The 15,001-nt window shown below is 45.0% G+C and overlaps 2 protein-coding genes across 7 annotated transcripts in view; both read left to right on the top strand.

The window, feature by feature from the left end:
* The first annotated feature begins 1,416 nt into the window (after nucleotides 1–1,416).
* On the top strand, nucleotides 1,417–6,350 carry CKS2 (CDC28 protein kinase regulatory subunit 2). The gene is made up of 3 exons (XM_061426315.1): nucleotides 1,417–1,627; nucleotides 4,569–4,696; nucleotides 6,012–6,350. Exons 1-3 carry the CDS (start codon nucleotides 1,569–1,571, stop codon nucleotides 6,062–6,064), a joined length of 240 nt encoding a protein of 79 aa, XP_061282299.1. The 5' UTR covers nucleotides 1,417–1,568; the 3' UTR covers nucleotides 6,065–6,350.
* Nucleotides 6,351–8,366: 2,016 nt separating this feature from the next.
* The window catches only part of SECISBP2 (SECIS binding protein 2), a 34,450-nt gene continuing 27,815 nt past the window's right edge, over nucleotides 8,367–15,001 (top strand). For all 6 annotated transcript variants that reach the window (XR_009738171.1, XM_061426312.1, XM_061426311.1 and 3 more), the window contains exons 1-3: nucleotides 8,367–8,521; nucleotides 9,524–9,672; nucleotides 14,667–14,916. Coding sequence is in view for 5 of the 6 variants with exons in the window: in XM_061426312.1 (XP_061282296.1) it covers nucleotides 8,486–8,521; nucleotides 9,524–9,672; nucleotides 14,667–14,916 (435 nt within the window). In the remaining variant the exon portion in view is untranslated. The remainder of the gene's footprint in view (nucleotides 8,522–9,523; nucleotides 9,673–14,666; nucleotides 14,917–15,001) is intronic.

Below are 15,001 nucleotides of genomic sequence, written 5' to 3'. Positions count from 1 at the left end.
CAGGTGATGAAGACGACTTTCGGAACAGGGAATCCTTAGGCTGAGAGTCAAAGGATAAAACGATCATCCCGTGGGAGGGAAGCAGTGGCAGGACAATGAAGCTCTTACCGGTACTGTGCTGCACTACCCACACGCTCATTGTGGAAAAAGTGAAAAACACTTTCTTCTTGGCCACGGGGCATGTGAGATCTTAGTTCCCTACCAGGGATCTAGCTAGGGTCCACGACATTGAAAGCGCATAGGCCTAACCACTAGACCACCAGGGAACCCCCTACAAGTACCTTAATTTTAAATTAGATTTCAAGAGTAACAAGCCAAAGGAATTTTTACAAATCACTTTTAATACCGTCGTCCTCTACCAAACATCATTATTTTAGTAATTTTTATTTTCCCATACGCTCGCACACACGCCTATCTATAGAGCTGTCAGAATGTGCGAACGGCGTGGGAAGACAATTTTCCCCTAACAGAGGTCTCTGGGCAACCGCCTTGCACCGCACCCCCGCAGCACTCTGGGGCGAGGTTCCGGGATACTCCATGCGGCCTCGCCGCGGTGGGGTATTCTGACGTCTTTCTCACGTCCCGGCACAGCTTTGGCTTTCCGGATCTCTACGCCACAGAACGGCTGGGCGCGCCCGGGTTAAGGCTCTTCCCCTCACTCTTCCCTCTTTCTCTGTCTTTCCCTCAGTCTAGGGCTGCCGGCGGAGAAGGCAATGGCACCCCACTCCAGTACTCTTGCCTGGAAAATCCCACGGATGGAGGAGCCTGGTAGGCTGTAGTCCATGGGGTCGCTATGAGTCGGACACGACTGAGCGACTTCACTTTCATGCACTGGAGAAGGAAATGGCAACCCACTCCAGTGTTCTTGCCTGGAGAATCCCAGGGACGGGGGAGCCTGGTGGGCTTCCGTCTATGGGATAGCACAGAGTCAGACACGACTGAAGCGACTTAGCAGCAGCAGGGCTGCCGGAATTCCTCACCTCCCACGTACTTCAGTCACGTAGCACCGGCAGCTGAGGGTGCGCCGACAAACTAACGACAGCTCTACAGGCAGCCCCCTCCCACTCCCGGGCCTCGCCAAACCTCGCGATACCATACCCCTCCCGCAGCCTGGCTGTCCAAACGGCTCAGCGGACCTGGAACCTTCTAAACCCCTGCGCACGCGCCCTATGGCCCCTAACGTCCTGGTTCCGCCCTTCCATGGTCACTCCCTTCTCGTTAGGAGCTCCCCGCCCCCACGCCACGCCAATCATCACTTCTTTCCTGGGACGACCTCGCAACAGGCCTCTGATTGGCTAATCTTGTGCAAACGCCACAGAAAGGCGGTGACGATAGGCTAGGAGCCGGTTGCAACCCCCCCCCCCCCCGCAGGATGCGCGGAAGGTGATTGGTCGACATCGTTACCCAATCAGCGGCGGGCTGTCGGATTCAAACCTGGCTCGTTCGGCTTACGGTCGGTTGGTCTCAGTCGAGTCGTTGCCTTCACCTGACCCGGACGTTCCCTCACCTGCGCCCTGTCTTCGCGCCGCTTCGCTCTAGTCAGCTGCTGCCCACCGCCCACCTGCAGGATGGCCCATAAGCAGATCTACTACTCGGACAAGTACTTCGATGAACACTACGAATACCGGTGAGCAGGCCGGACAGCCTACCTCGGCCGCGGCCTCGGGCGAGCCTGAGCTGGAACTCCGGTCAGGGGAGAGAACCTGGGACCCAGAGTCGGGGTCGAAGAGCTTGGGGCTGGGGTTAGGGTTGGGATCCGGAGGTCAGGTCGGGGGCCAGCCGGGAGTCGCTGTTGTGTTGGGGTCGGGCCGCCGGGGTGGGAGCGCGCGCCTCTCCTCGTCTGGCGGGCCGGCCCGGCCGCCTTCCGCTCTTTGTTCCTGTCTGTGAGGGGGACGAAGCTGGAGCGCAGAAGGGGCCGCTTCTGGTGCAGAGTTGCCGCCCTAAAGGAAAGGGACCGAGGGCCTAAAGGGGCCCGGCGTGGCTGAAGCCTGGCGCGGAGAGTCGACGCCTGCATAAAAGCCCAGCTGTTCCTAAAAATTTCGGCCTACATGGCATTCAGGCAAACGCCCCCCACCCCAGTCACAGCGGGCGAGGGGCGGTCGGAAGGGCGATTTTGGTCAGGTAACGTCGCCAGAGAAACTCTTTTGAAGTTGATGGCACTAAAAATTAGTTTGTGGGGGAATCCCCCCCAAAACGAGCTTGCTTGGGATTTGAATGTGTAGTGTGGGTATGGCGACTTTGAGCGGGTGCTGGTGCGTGGTAACCTTGGGTTAATATTGAAGGGGCTTCCATTTGAGACTAAATTGAGAACTCGAACGACTTTGGGGCATTTTTTTTTTCTGTTAGTTTATATCGGCCAAATTTTTTGCTTTGAGGCTTTTGTTTTTTGTTTTTTTTTTGGCTTCTGCATCATTATGTGCTGGAACTAGAGCGTAGTTCCTAAATGTGTTAGATAAGCAAATTGGATTGTGGGAGGAAAGGAACTCTTAACACTTAATGGCCTTAACGCTTACCGGAGACTTAACTAGGGTGTGGCTTCAAACACCAGCTCCGCCCAGTCCTCCAGGGTGGTGACTAGGACGCTGCATCCTGGGAAACTGCTAACGTGTAGGCGGGGCCAAACAGTGACCTTCTTTTCTGTCTGCTATCCTTTTAGATTTCCAAGAAAGCTATCTGAGTTAGAAAGCGTACATTCAGTAACAGCGGGTCGGTCTCCTTTTTTCCCTCTCTCCCTAATGTCTTGTAAATCTGTATTCTCTGGAGAAAAATTGATGATTTCTCTGGGCAGCCTTGCAGATTAGTAATACCTAATTGCATTGGAAAAGTCTCTTTGTTTGAAGTCAATTGTCTTATTTTTATATACTACACAGTTCTAATCCTGTAATGTGTTGATAATAATGTTCAGTTATGTGATGCTGACCAAGAATTCAGCTGGGGATATGCAGTAATGGACAGAATATAACTACAATCTTACTAAAATCTGGATTAATATTTAATCCAGTATTAATTAAAGCTGTTGTTTCTTGACCAAGCCACTTTAAACTTTTATGGAACAGGGCAGTAATCTTCAGAGAAGGAAATTTAATTGTATCCTGCAATGTTATCTTAGTAGCTCCTTTGTTGTTTGTACTGTTATTGCCTTCTTTACCTCGACACCCTCCATGAAAAGCACTTGGTACTGACAGTTAACTTTGGGGAACAATTCTCCTTATATGTAGTTAGAAAGTGTGAAAGTGTTAGTTGTTCAGTCCGTGTCCGACTCTTTGTGACCCCATGGACTGTAGGCCACCAGGCTCCTCTGTTCATGGGATTCTCCAGGCAAGAATACTGGAGTGGCTGCCATTCCTTTCTGGAGGGGATCTTCCTGACCCAAAGATCAAACCTGGGTCTTCCACGTTGCAGGTAGATTCTTTACCTTCTGAGCCACCAGGGAAGCCCAATATATACCCATGCAGGGGGAAAACAAATACATGTAGATTCTCCATCTGATTGAAGCTACTTAGAGATTTTTCCCTTGTCATCAAATCTTGATGATGGTTAGACTATTTCTATGGTTTATGGTTAAGGTAGGGATGTGACTTCCACTTAAACATAAAATATTGCTGTATTTTGTAGGGTATACATAAGATGTGTACAAAAGCACTGTCCATTTCTCTTGAGACTAATCAACAATTAGGTAGAAGATAGAAATCAGGTAACAGGTTATTTGCAGCTCTTACAATCGGGGACCATTCTCAATTTATGATTACTTCTGTGGTCTTAGTGGAGAAGGAAATGGCAACCCACTCCAGTACTCTTGCCTGGAAAATCCCATGGATGGAGGAATCTGGTAGGCTACAGTCCATGGGGTCACGAAGAGTCGGACACGACTTCACTTTCACTTTTCGCTTTCATGCATTGGAGAAGGAAATGGCAACCCAACCACTCCAGTGTTCTTGCCTGGAGAATTCCAGGGACCCGGGGAGCCTGGTGGGCTGCAGTCTATGGGGTCATACAGAGTTGGACACAACTGAAACGACTTAGCAGCAGCAGCAGCTATGGTCTTAGATGACTTCTCTTGCTCCCTGATCACATCAATCTGCTTTGTAACCAACAGGAAGGCGAAAAATGAAAATGGGCATGCTCTTTTCTTTTTAGGATGCTTTCCATAAGGTGCATATTTTCTGCTTTTATCCTATTGGTCGATTTAGTCATGTGATCAGAGGTAGCTGCAGGGGAGGCTGGGGTGTTTTGGATAACCGTGTGTCCCACTTAGTTTTTGAGGTTCTATTCCTGAAGAAGATTGAGACAATTAGCAAGCAGTCTCTATTAGGGAAAAATGTTAATCTTAAATAAAATGCTTTGTACTTTTAGAGTACATATTCTAATTTCTAATTTGAACACAGGCCATCAAAAATAAGAATTAAAGGTGGTCGAACTACTTAAGTAGTTCTTAAGATTGATGCCAGTGATAATGTAACAGGGTTTCTTTTTTAAGTGTCCTAAAGATGGATGTGTAAAGCAACCATAATTGTAGGAAAGGCATATCCACATAGAGTACTAATATTTGGCTATATTTTTTTTAACAGACATGTCATGTTACCCAGAGAACTTTCCAAACAAGTACCAAAAACCCATCTGATGTCTGAAGAGGAGTGGAGGAGACTTGGTGTCCAACAGAGTCTAGGCTGGGTTCATTACATGATTCATGAACCAGGTAAGTTTTTAGAGAAGCATTAATTGACTGAAAATAATAGTGGTTGTTGAAAATCTGTTAGTAATACTGATGTTTCAATGATATCCCTAAGTAAGTGATATCCTAAGTAAGTGATCAGCTTGACTATTTTTGAATGACTTCCTAGAGAGGGTTCTAATTTTATAGTAAACAACAGTTTACATAGTGAAAAGAATGTATTCTTGTATCTGCAAAAATAACCTATGAAGTAAAAAAAGAAACAAACAGGTTATTCTATTTTAAAATCTGTGTCATTGCTAGTAGTATCTTGAAGTATTTTGCCGTAAATATATTTAGAATTCTGGTGTCTATTTGAAAACTAAGAACTTAATTTAGGGTTGTGTGTCTAGGAGTTCTATGTATAGAAACTGGTGCAATTTGAAGTGAACAGTTTTCTAGATTATTGGTAAACTATTAGTAAGCTAGACTAAGAAACTCCATGGTGTTTGGGGGTTATCAATAAATCTAAGAGGATTTATTGCTTTGAATAAAATTTGAAGGCATAGAAGCTGAATTAAGTGTGATGGTTTAGTCACTCAGTCATGTCTGATTCTTTGCGACCCCATGAACTGTAGTGTGCCAGGCTCCTCTGTTCATGGGATTTCCCAGGCAAGAATACTGGAGTGGGTTGCCATTTCCTTCTCCAGGGAATCTTCCTGACCCAGGTCAGGAATCGAACCCAGATCTCCTGTATTGCAGGTGGATCTTTACCAACTGAGCCATAACTTAATGATATGAATTAGATAAAGCTAAAGCTATCTTGATTTATACTTTTAAAGAAAAGCATCAGCAGCAAAAACTCAAACTTGTAACTATCTTGGGATCGGAGCATGTAATTATATTAAAAAGGTCTTTCTCCAGATAATACAAAGCAACTGAGGACCTTACCTGTAGGTTCCTACTCAGTCCTCCACCTACTGAAACAGAATCTACCAGGAGGGCCCCTGGGACCTACGGTTTTTTAATGAGGTGTTAACTGTTTTCCCCTCAACAGATAACCTTTTTCTTTACTTTTCATTGGAATTGAGATTCTAAAGATAGAAACCCTTCTCAAATGACTTCTTTACTTTCCTTTTCTCCAGAGTGTGTAAAATTAACTGGGGGGAAATTCTCATTGTTAATGTTGATTTCTTGTTTATTGTTGATAGTAACTTAAAAGCAAAATTTCAGATACCTTAATAAATAACATCAGTTGACTGTGGATTTACTTTATTTTGGTTCAACTGAGAATTCTTATAATTTTTTGTTGAAGGAATGAAAATTAACCATATTAATATAAAACATTTTGTTTCCACAGAACCACACATCCTTCTCTTTAGACGGCCTCTTCCAAAAGATCAACAAAAATGAAGCTTATCTGGGGATCATCAATTAAATCTTTCTCAAATTTAATGTATATGTGTATATAAGGTAGTATTCAGTGAATACTTGAAAAATGTACAAATTGTTCATCCATACCTGTGCATGAGCTGTATTCTTCACAGCAACAGAGCTCAGTTAAATGCAACTGCAAGTAGGTTACTGTAAGGTGTTTTAAGATAAAAATTTCTTCTAGTCAGTTTTTCTTTTAATATAAGTGCCTGTTTGACATTATCTGTTACTTTTGTTAAATAAAGTTTGTACGTTGCATTTATTACTCTTTGAAGTTACTGAGGTTTGTTTTCTTAAGGTTAACTTGGGACTGTTGAGGATGTTGGATGATTTCAGTTTTATAGTCCTGAGGAAATAAATTCACTTCAAAGAAATAAAATGTTAAGTGGGTTTAAACCTATCAGCTTGGTTGTGATTCCGGGTACCATTTAAATTCACTTATGAAGATACTAAGAACTAGGGATAAGTTTGATAGAGCCAAGGTAGATTTTATAGCTCTGTTGTTTAGTTCCTAGAGAATTGTCTTAGAATCTCCAGGTGAACAAAAAGAAACCCAACTTAATACTCTGGGTTACTTCACTTATTTATGTAATTACTGCCTTGGGAGAAACCACTTAACCCCATTTCTCTTCTCCATGTGCCAAAGGGGGATCATAGCATTTTTAAAACTTCTAACATGGTGTGCATTTTGTGTCCAATTCTTTTAACTGCTAAGGAAATATTTCAGTTAATCCAAACACAGGCTTTTTATCGTCATTGCTAATGCTGAAGAAACCTTTTAGCTAAGCTGCCAATAAGCATAAGACCCCCAGTATGCTGGTCCTCTGTACACACCTCTCTTTGAAAAGGGTAGTGCTTTCACATAATAAGCACGATAAATATTTAGGGCAGTGTGGTGATGGGCAAGAGCCTAGAACTTACTCCCATCCCCATGGGTCCACTGGCTCCAGGTTCAGGGTTGGGCCAACAGAAAAACTTCAGAATTGTTAAGTAAACTTGATTGTATTTAGCACAGACCAGCATACTGCATAATGCTCAATCTCCAGCACTGCTTACTGTCAGATCCCAAGCCTCATTCCACCCTGGAGGTTTTGACCTGTGAGAGGCGCACAGACCACCAGGAGATGAGCTGGAATTGCCTGCATTTACTGCTTGAAATACCTGGTAGTCACTCAACAGAAAGTGAAAGTGAAGTCGTGTCAGACTGCGACCCCGTGGACTGTAGCCCGCCAGGCTCCTCTGTCCATGGGATTCTCCAGGCAAGAATACTGGAGTGGGTTGCCATTTCCTTCTCCAGGGGATCTTCCCAACTCAGGGATTGAACCCGGGTTTCCTGCTTTGCAGGCAGACGCTTTATCCTCTGAGCCACCAGAGAACCTACAATTAGCCTCCAGTTTAGGATGTTCAACCTAATTAACCTCTACTGGTCAAACAGCTTCCACTTTTCACCAAGTAAGCAAAAGTTCTAGGATCTGAGCTCCCCCTCCCTCACTCCGTTTCCCAGGCACCGCCCTCTACTTCCCATTCTACCTACCACCACCTGCCCTAGGATTGCTTACTTCCACCCTGCTTGTCCATCTCTTCCTCTCCCAGCACATTTCCTAGTGGTCAACAGCCCTTTGTTGAACTGAGCTGTTTTGAAATTCTTTTTCGTGGTTACTTCCAAACTGCTCTGCTGCTGCTAAATCGCTTCAGTCGTGTCCGACTCTGTGCGACCCCATAGACGGCAGCCCACCAGGCTCCCCGTCCCTGGGATTCTCCAGGCAAGAACACTGGAGTGGGTTGCCATTTCCTTCTCCAATGCATGAAAGTGAAAGTGAAGTCGCTCAGTCGTGTCCGACTCTTAGCAACCCCATGGACTGCAGCCTGCCAGGGTCCTCCGCCCATGGGATTTTCCAGGCAAGAGTACTGGAGTAGGTTGCCATTGCCTTCTCCAAACTGCTCTAGGCTCCTGGAAATGTAAGATGCCAAATCTTGACTTTCTCCCTTTGTAGGTCCACAAGGTATGCGGTTTCCTTAAGGCCCCCAACTCCCCACAGACCCTTCTCTAGCTCCAGGTGCCCGCCACCCCGTGCACCGACCCCTCGTGCGGGCCTGGCTAACCACATCCCGCGGTTTGTCCGCTATCTTTGCGGATACAGCCTCAAGTTAACTCCAAACTACACGCGCGAGGATGCAGCTTCAAGTACTCACCATGCCAGTACCTCGCGCAGGCGCAGAATTGCCGCCCCGCGCACTTCCGACCGGAAGTAAGGCGGGCCGAGGCGCGTTTTTGTGACGCACTTCCTGGCGTCCTCTCCGAAGGTGGAAAGGCAGGGAGGAGGACTGTCGCCCTTCGGTCCCGCCAGCCGACGGGGCGGCTATTGCCTCCCCGGCCGGACCTCTTCCCAGCCGCCCGCCATGGCATCGGAGGGGCGGCGGGAGCCCGCGGCCGAGGTGAGGATGGCGGCCCTGGGCCTCCCAGAGTGCTGGCCTTGCGCGGATGGGGTGGGAAGTGGATTAGCGTGGGCCGGAGGCTGGTTGGGGACAGGGCGGGGGATGTCGGGCCGGGCGGCCGCGATCCCTAGCCCCGGGCGCGTCCACACGGCCCGCGGTTAAACGAAATGAGGAAGGACTCCGTCAACGGGAAACTGCCACTAGTCCCGAGGCTGCGGAGGAGCTGCGCGACCGTGTATCCTTACCGCATTCGTGCGCAGGAACCATTTGTTTAAAGCTTGTGAATACGTTTTCTGAAGCGGAAGTCTTTGCTCGACTAGCTAAGAGTAACCTCTAGCAGGAGCCCTGACTATCGCAAAAACCGGCTTTCACAAGAATGAAAAAACATGATTATAAGTTGCTAGTGAAAGTATATTTCTCAATACAGATCTAAAAACGGAGAGAAAAATCCAACCAACGTTTTATATTCATATTTCAAGGGCTTGTGGCGATACAAAGATTTTCTGGCAAAACTTGCTTTTGGTTTTTAATAAGACAGCCTTTATTGGTTCGCTGAGTGAAAAGCAGCTGTTCTAAGTTCCTTGAGAAATTTAATAGAACCAATAAAGTCTAAGGAGCATGTGCGTTTTGAGTGCTACAGTTAAGTTTGATAGTTTGTTATCCTTTAACTCAGTCGAGAGGTAAACTACTGTATTCTACCTTAAAGATAAGGAAACGTCACTTGTAGTTCTAACTCTGCAGTCTGGGTTGACTTTTATTCCCACTTTAAATGGTTGTCCTTATTTTCTATTTTTAATATTTGATAGACTGGCTTTTCTAGTGAAAAAGGGTTTGGGAAGAAATTGCTAACAAATTCTTGTATTTGCTGGGCAGATATATTTGAACTGCAGCACTGGGATTAGCATTTCTGGGGCTTTGAGATGGGAGGGACTCTTTGTTGTTTTTTTCCCCACTTGGTTGATCTTAGAAAGTTTGTAACCATAACCCTCTTTTTCTCCTCAGGGCATCAAGTTGTCAGCAGATGTCAAACCATTTGTCCCCAAATTTGCTGGGCTCAATGTGGGATGGTCAGAGTCTTCAGAAGCGCGGGTTTTCCCCAGCTGTGCAGCCACCCCATACTATCCATGTGTCCAAGAACTAGCAGTGCCTGAGTAGGTATTCTTCCCAAAGTCTTGCCTTAACATGGGGACCTTATTGCTTGACTTTAATGGTAATTAGACTGGAAATATTCTGCAGCTATCACGTTAACGTTTTCAGAGCAACTGGAGAAGATGCTCCTCATCCAAGAAGGAAATGTACAGCACAACTTAACTGTGTAGCACACGAAAAACTGAAGATTCAGCTCTCCTTTTTTTCCTCCATATTCATTTGGTTATTTGGGGCAGAGAAAATACGGAGACTGCGTTGCATTTATTAATGGGGAATGCAAGTCTGTTGTGCCTACAGTTTAAAACTGTATCATGTATTTGTGGGTGATGAAATGGCAGGAACAAGTGGGTGAGAGCAAACGGGGCAAAGAAAAGCCCAAATAAATAAATAAACATGCTCCTCAGTTTTAGGGTGTAACATTGAAAAACGCTGCTCAGTGATGGAGGGGGGCTAGCAACCAGGGCTGCCTCTCTGTGCAGATAAAGTGTTTGGAAATTGCTGAGGTTTGCTTTTAACTGTTTTGCTTTATAACTGTCCTGTGGAGATGGATCCTACAAATTTTTGGTTATAAATTCTTACAGATTTGAGCTGAAAGAAGGCTTATTTTGTCCTTTAAATGTTGTTTTTCCTCCCCGGGATTTATTCTGTAGGTAGTTACAAAATGGTTTCCATTTATTAGCTGAAGGTAGAAAAATAAGTGTTAAGTCTTTCACATGATTGTGTGGATTATTTGTAGATTTATTTTTAAGGCATGAATCACCTTTATGCTTATGTGAAAATCCTTATCTTTATGTTTTGTTGTTTTGGGTCAGACTTGTTACCTTTTCCCCCCATACCTGCATGGTGTACCTGAAAATAGTTTATACTTCATATAAATTCTAGAGCTGTGTTCACAAAAATAAAAGTTGGAATAAATAAAATCATTGGATTGTCTGGTATGTTTAGGAAATAAGAAAAGTTATATTTTTTGACTAAAATTGAAGTCCTGACAGAATATGCTTGAAAGTGTTTGGTAGGAATGCCAAGTTTTCCATTGTAATTTCTTCCTTTGTAATAGGAAGGTTGACATGGGTCTCAGTTAAGTCATTTCCTACCTTGAGTGGGCTCACATGATAAAATACAAGCTGTATCTCAGTCTGTGATAAAAACTCTTAAGCCATCTGCTGGGTAAAATTCTAGTGACCTAAAATAAAGGTGGAAAACAGTCATACAGCTAAAGCAGCATTCTAGCTATAACACGTTGAGACTAATCAGAGGCTTAAGGATGCTCGATGCTGAATTTTAAAATTATGCTTTTTTAACCCCTTATTCCCTTATAGCTTTGATTTTTTTTTTTTTTTTAATATTTATAACCACTGAAAAGGTTGACTGACCATATTCCTGCCTGACAAGAAAACGATTTAAGGACATTGGAGTCATGAAACCAAAGAGCAAGCTTAGAAAGAATGAGAGCCTTTAAAGTGGGGATGAAGTGGTGAGACTTTACACAGTGAAGAAGTGATTATCTAGTTAATTCTAATATAAGTTAAGAGTTGTTTTGCTATAATCAGATTTTGTTTAAATGGAGATCTCTTGCGCCTTGAAAAAAGGACTGAAATTTTCTATAACAAACATGTTCTCTTTTCTACTTCTTCTGCTGTAGCAACCTAGTTCTCTGTGTCCTTAAAGGAAGGAGTGACCTTTTGCTGAATGTCCACCTCTAGTACTTCTAGCAGTGCATGCCAAAGGACTCATCTATTCATTTGGAGTTCATTAGCTAAAGGCTACTATATGGAAAAGCACTAGTTCCTAAGTGGGGGAAGGCCTATCTCATGAACTATGGTGGAGATGAAAGAAAACACACTATCAGTCTCCTTCAAGTTTATGTTGTAGGCAGGACAAATATCATTAGAAGTATCCTAGTATGTAGAATGGCCATGTTTGGGAAGTACTGAGTATTTACTGGTATAATGGACAAATAAAGGTTATGCAAACAAAGTAAGTTCTCTGTTGCCAGTCATCCTCCCCAGAAAATGATTTTGTTGATTGTCATAGTATGTGCTTTGTGACAAATCCTGTGTAACACAGGTGTGAGGAAGTGTGTGTTTTGTTTGGGAATTACTGAATACATTCATTTCATGCTTGCCAAAATCCATGAGTTTGGCAGGGAGATGTAGTGTTATTTCTACACAAGAAAAACTGAGGCTATAAATGTTTGTCCCAAATTTCTCAAGGAGATAGCACCAGGATCAGAATTAGCATTCAGTCCTTCTGACCTGAGTTCAGCTGCTCTTGCTCTTGGTATCTTGTAGTATAATGTGAAAATTACAGTGCCAGTGGTTGCTTTTAGGTTAAAACTCTCATTTGTGAGAACTGGGGCTTCCCTGGCTCAGTGGTAAAGGATCTGCCTGTAATTCAGGAGACCTGGGTTCAATCCTTGGGTCAGGAAGATCCCGTGGAGAAGGGAATGGCAACCCACTCCAGTATTCTTGCCTGGAAAATCCCATGGACAGAGGAGCATGGTGGGCCCCATGGAGTCTCAAGAGTCGGACACGATTGAGCATCTAAGCATGCACATACGCTATGTGAATTAGTGGTTCTCCACAGTGTGGCTCATGTCAAGTTGGTGGGTGGAGGAGTGACTGGATTCCTGACAGGTCAGAGGGGACCGGCTGCAAGATATTTGGGAGACAGTAGAGAAGTAAGGTCCCATTGTTGAGGGGAGCCACTAGTCCACTGGCCTACATGGTACAGCTGAAAAGTTAGGTTTGTTGGATAGGAAATAGAGAACTTTGGGAGTATTTTGGGTGGGATCATGATAATCACACCTGGTTTCTGGCTCAGCTTTTAAGGAAACGGGCTTGAAGGTTTTGATTGGGTTGGTGGTGGTGGTGGTTTAGTTGCTGAGTCATGTCCAACTCTTGCGACCCCATGAACTGTGGCCTGCCAGGCTCCTTTCTCCATGGGATTCTCCAGGCAAGAATACTGGAGTGGGTTGCCATTCCCTTCTCTACTAAACGGGGCTTAATGGCATCGACCTCACTGGGCTGTGAAGGGGCTCAAGGGAGACAAAGACTCCTAAAGTTCTCAACACAAGGCTTGGTACCCAGGAAGTTTTCCACACACAGTAAGTTCACTGTGAGCAATGATCAGGAACACTCCTGGGGGCCTGCAGTATTCTGATTGAGTTAGGCACTGGAAATAGAGAACAAAATACAGGGAGACTTTTCTGCAGTAGAAAAGTGTTCTTACGGGTTTTGGTGGGAAAGATCCTAGCTAGTTCCAGTTGGAAAGATTGGGGATCGTTTGTGAGAGCATAAGTTGGCAGCGGGGCTGGTTTGGGGATCGTATGTTTTGGATCTGTGTGTGCTGGGTGGGTGAGAATGACCTGTAAATTGGAGATAGAGGCCTAGAGGTGATAAAAGTGCTGGAAGGCGAGTATGTTGAAGTGAAGTCCTGAGCAAAAGGAGAGGTTCTGGCTCAGAGTGAGTCTGACAGGTGAAATGGGGAGAGTGTGGTGGGAACCATGCCACGGAGGAACCTTTGGAAGATGAGTGAGAGCAAGGAGAGGGCAGAGGTGGTCAAGTCCAGGCTAGTGGAGCTTTTCAGGTGGTGTGATAGAAGTAGATACCATGTAGTAGAGGTTAATGAGATTGACAGGAAGGAGGTCGTGGGAGACTTGGCAGCTGTCAGTGTGTTACAGGTCTAGCCTGTTTATAGTGACTCCTTTCCTTCATTGCAGACTCTTACTTGTAGCAGAGTAGAAATACAAATTCTACTAGTTGGTGCCTATGCTTGTATCTCCTGACATTCGAACAATTGGAAGATCATATGGGGTGTCTTATCCTTAGCTTGGGAGAAGGCAATGGCACCCCACTCCAGTACTCTTGCCTGGAAAATCCCATGGACGGAGGAGCCTGGAAAGCTGCAGTCCATGGGTTCGCTGAAGGTCGGACACGACTGAGCTGCTTCACTTTCACTTTTCACTTTCATGCATTGGAAAAGGAAATGGCAACCCACTCCAGTGTTCTTGCCTAGAGAATCCCAGGGACGGGGGAGCCTGGTGGGCTGCCATCTATGGGGTTGCACAGAGTCGGACACGACTGAAGCGACTTAGCAGCATCCTTAGCTTTGACTCTTCCTACATTTCAGTGGACCCTACACTTCAGGATTTCACTGATTTGCTACAAATAATTCAAAGCCCTCGAAAGTCATGGAAACACCTGCTGGTGCTTATTTGTGGGAATGAGAATACTGTGATTTGTATTAAGTCAGTTGCTTAGCGTTTATCATTGTATCAACCTTTGTTGCAAAACGGTTGAAACCTCTGGCCTTATACTAAATTTGCCACACAAAAAAATCAGTGTTAAATTATAGTTCACTCCAGCCTTGCGACTTGAGCAAGTTGAGGCAGTGGCAGTGTTCACAGACAGTTCCATCTTATTAGCAGGACATGTAGTTCCTGGACCACGTTGTGCACAGTGTTCCCAGCCCCCTGAGTCAGTAGAGCACAGGATATGGCAGTGGGCTTGGAACAGGAAAGGGGCTGGGCAGGCTGTCTGCGGGTGCCCAGAGGCCTCAGGGAGCAGGCCCCTGGAGGTTGTCAGGGTGGAATTTGGATGGGCAGTGGGGGCTCTATAAAAGCTCCCTCTGCCAAGAGAGTGGTCTGGATGGCTTAAATTTTGGTCAGGGTTGCTGGAGTGAGGCATTTCCGAATATTTTGACAGCATGAGAGTGGAAAGCTGCTAGAGCATCCTTGGGCTTTTCTAATATTCCTTGTAATAGGGTCCTGTTATGGAGGTTTCAGCTGCGTAATGAAAAAAATGGAACTAGTCAGCATCTTTGTTTGCAGGTTAAGAAGTGCTCACAGGTTTTATTTGGTTTTTAATTAGAGGTATTTCAGTGCTAGAATGAATGACCTCAAAAATAGTATGTTTAAATTTTGTTTATTATAAAATATTAAGCTTCTTGGTTTGTGGTATGAAATCTGCAACTAAAATTTACCCTTTTTATTTAGACAGAAACTCTATACCGATGATATGGCTTTTGGAGCTTCAGCTTTTCCATCTCAGTATTTCTCTGCTGAGATCCCTCTTCATCCATATGCCTACTCTCCCTACACCCTTCAGTCACCACAAAATGTTTGCCCAGTGCCCGGCTCCCCATATGATGACAACCAGCCCAGTTGTTTTGGAGGTTTTCAAAGACTGAAGCCACGAAGTGAGCACACGTGCCCTCTCTCACAAGACACAAAAGCTGTGTTTAAGGTCTGTAAATGTCTTGGTGTTGTTGGCCACTTTAGCATTTAAAACATAAAGAACAGGCCAGTTCTTGCATGTTATTTAAGGTATT

Source organism: Bos javanicus, chromosome 8 (genome assembly GCF_032452875.1).
Source record: "Bos javanicus breed banteng chromosome 8, ARS-OSU_banteng_1.0, whole genome shotgun sequence".
In the NCBI taxonomy this organism is placed as follows: Eukaryota; Metazoa; Chordata; class Mammalia; order Artiodactyla; family Bovidae; genus Bos; species Bos javanicus.
Note: the sequence above shows the minus strand (reverse complement) of the source record. Positions and strands in the feature narration are given on the sequence as shown.

Bases quoted from the DNA above. Each gene is read 5' to 3' on its own strand.
- CKS2 (XM_061426315.1), top strand. From the start codon at position 1,569: ATGGCCCATAAGCAGATCTACTACTCGGACAAGTACTTCGATGAACAC. The intron at 1,628-4,568 runs GTGAGCAGGCCG...TTTTTTTAACAG, and splicing joins GATGAACACTACGAATACCG to ACATGTCATGTTACCCAGAG. The intron at 4,697-6,011 runs GTAAGTTTTTAG...TTGTTTCCACAG, and splicing joins TTACATGATTCATGAACCAG to AACCACACATCCTTCTCTTT.